This window comes from Eimeria mitis, genomic scaffold, assembly GCF_000499745.2.
Source record: "Eimeria mitis Houghton genomic scaffold, Emh_scaff739, whole genome shotgun sequence".
NCBI lineage: Eukaryota > Apicomplexa > Conoidasida > Eucoccidiorida > Eimeriidae > Eimeria > Eimeria mitis.
The window spans coordinates 11,271-14,000 of record NW_013575393.1 but is presented as its reverse complement, the minus strand read 5'-3'; the positions used below and the strand labels follow the sequence as shown (position 1 = coordinate 14,000).

General features: G+C 58.7%; 1 protein-coding gene across 1 annotated transcript in view; it reads right to left on the bottom strand.

The window, feature by feature from the left end:
- Positions 1 to 280: 280 nt before the first annotated feature.
- EMH_0021180 (uncharacterized protein) overlaps positions 281 to 2,730 on the bottom strand; it is a gene marked incomplete at both ends in the record, with an annotated part of 4,717 nt that continues 2,267 nt past the window's right edge. Inside the window, 2 exons of the mRNA XM_013501699.1 lie at positions 281 to 307; positions 462 to 2,730. Coding sequence (XP_013357153.1) covers positions 281 to 307; positions 462 to 2,730 — 2,296 coding nt within the window. The remainder of the gene's footprint in view (positions 308 to 461) is intronic.

Below are 2,730 nucleotides of genomic sequence, written 5' to 3'. Positions count from 1 at the left end.
AAAAAAAAAAAAAAAAAAAAAAAAAAAAAAAAAAAAAAAAAAAAAAAAAAATAAAATAAAATAAAATAAATAAATTTTACTTTCCATATAAACGGCGACTCTGCTTGGAGTTCACTGCATCTTTCTCTCGCAGAAATTTTTTTTATTTTTTTTACGAGTGGCCAAAGTTTTGGCAAAAATTTTTTGCAAGTTTCTTCTATCCATCCTTCAGCAGCATTTGTTATGATTACTACATTACTGCGTTTGCATGCAAGCCCCAACAGCTTTCTCCCGCTCAGCATCACACGCTCCACTCCCCGCTGCTGCTCTGAGCCAGCAGCACCAGCACCAGCAGCAGAAGCAGCAGCAGCAGCAGCAGCAGATGTCCATACACCCAAACCCATAGAGCTCATCCATGAGTTAGGAAAAAACGTATCGTCCCAGTCAAATATCATCATACGTTCTCGGGGGCCCCCACGCACTCTTTCTCGAACATTCAGTACCCTGGGGCGGGAGGGGTCCCCAGGGGGCCCCTCATCTAGAGCTGGGGCCCCCAGGGGGGCCCCTGGTATTGATGAGGGGGCGGGGGCCCCTGTAGAGTGGTGAGAGCAGCGGCGGAGACGTTTGAAGCCAAGGAGATGTAAACCCTCTATAGACCAACTCTCACATATCTGGAGAGGGCGCAGGCGTCGAACTCTGCTGCCGCGATCCCTGCTGCTGCTGCTGCTGCTGCTGTTGCTGCTGTTGCTGCTGTTTGGGGTTGTGGTGGTGGCAGCGGTGGGGGTGGGGGTGTCTGTCTCCCTGCTCCAGCAGCGACAGCTGTAGGAGTTGCTGCTGCTGCTGCTGCTGCTGCTGCTGCTGCTGCTGCTGTGCATGAGGGCAGACGATGAAGCGCGACGCTGCAGCAGGCAAGCCCCTGAGGATCTGTTGCTGCTCCACCTCCTAGCTGAAGCCCCAGGGTCTTCTGCTGTTGCTGCTGCTGCTGCTGCTGCTGCTGCTTCTTCTGCTTCATCTTCTGCTGCTGCTACTGCTGCTGCTGCTGCTGCTGCTGCTGCTGCTGCTGCTGCTTCCTCTTCTGCTTCTGTGGAGAACCCCGCGACATCCAGCAGCACATTTATCCGTTTCACCTTCCATTCATTCTCTTCTGGCGACCTATTTATGCTGCTGCTGTTGCTGCTGCTGCTGCTGCTGCTGCTGCTGCTGCTGCTGGTATTTTGAGTTGTTTCTATGTCTTGCTGCTGCAGCACCGGGGTGAGGCGTGCGCCCTCTGCGTCGACCCTGGGGCTTCGTTCTTCTTCAGATGCATTTCTGCTGCTGCAGCTGCTGCAGCTGCTGCAGCTGCTGCTGCACCTGCTGCAGTTGCTGCAGCAGCTGTCTTCATCACTCTCCCTGCTGCTGCAGTCATAGTGGCAGCAGCTGCAGCAGCTGCTGCTGTCGCTCTCATACTCGCATGCATGCATTTCCTCTCTTATATTCTGCTGCTCCTGCAGCTCCTCATCTCCCCCGTATTCAAACCCACCAAACGACCAATCATAAACACCCCCACCAGGGGCCCCCTCAGGGGCCCCCTCAATGGGGGCCCCCCCCATGGGGGCCCCCTCCATGGGGGCCCCCTGCATGGGGGCCCCCTCCAGGGGGGCCCCCTCAGAGACGTCCTCATAGGCCCCCTCATAGCTCCCCTCAATGGGGGCCCCCTCTAGGGGGCCCCCCTCAAGGGGGCCCCCGCCGTGAGGGGCCCCCATGGGGGCCCCCATAGGGGCCCCCCCAGGGGCCCCCTCCATAGGGGCGTGCATGGGGGCCCCCTGATGGGCCCCCCTCATGAGGTTCTGTGCTGGGGGCCCCCTAGGGTTTAGTGTTGCAGGCGAGGGGGGGGCCCCCTCAAGAGGAAAGGCCTCGCAGTCTAGCCACTGAACAGCATCCTGCTGCGGGTTGGGTACTAGGGGTATATCTATGTGGATATGGGGGCCCCTGGGGCCCCCATAGAGCGGTGCTGCAGCAGAGAAGAAGGGGTTGCTGCTGCTGCTGCTGCCTGGGGGGCCCCCGCTAACACCATATGCTGCTGCTTCGGTAGCTAAACAACCAAAAGAAGCAGCAGCAACAGACAGACGGGTTGCATGCAGCTGCTCATCTAGGGGGCCCTCAAGAGCAGCAGCAGCAGCAGCAGCTGCTGCTGCTGCTGCTGCTGCTGCTGTAGCGGGAGAGTACTGCTGCTGCTGCTCCTCTACAAGCATGTCTTCGTCGCTCGCCCACACCTGCTGCTGCTGCTGCTGCTGCTGCTGCTGCTCAAAGACAGCAGCAACACTGCAGCAAGCAGCTGCTGCTGTTGCTGCTGCTGTTGCTTCTGCTGTTGCTACTGTTGCTGCTGCTGCTGCTGCTGCTGCTGCTGCATCCTCATACGCTTCTCCTGATGGGCTCTGGGGGCTCTCCTCCACCATCCCGTCTGCTGCCGCGCTCCTGCTGCTGCTGCTGCTGCTGCTGCAGCTGCTGCTGCTGCTGTTGCCCTGGCGGAGACGATCCCGGAGCGGGGATCGGATCCCCGCAGCTGCTGCTGTTGCTGCTGCTGTTGCTGCTGCTGTTGCTGCTGCTGTTGCTGCTGCTGTTTGCTGCAGCGGGAGGAGATCGATCCCCCCCTGGGTTTCTTCTCTTCTCTGTCTCTGTGCCCCCCCCCGGCCTCGCTGGCGGTGGCCCCTTGAAGAGCTGTGCTGCTGCTGCTGCTGCTGCTGCTGCTGGTGCTGTTGCTGTTGCTGCTTT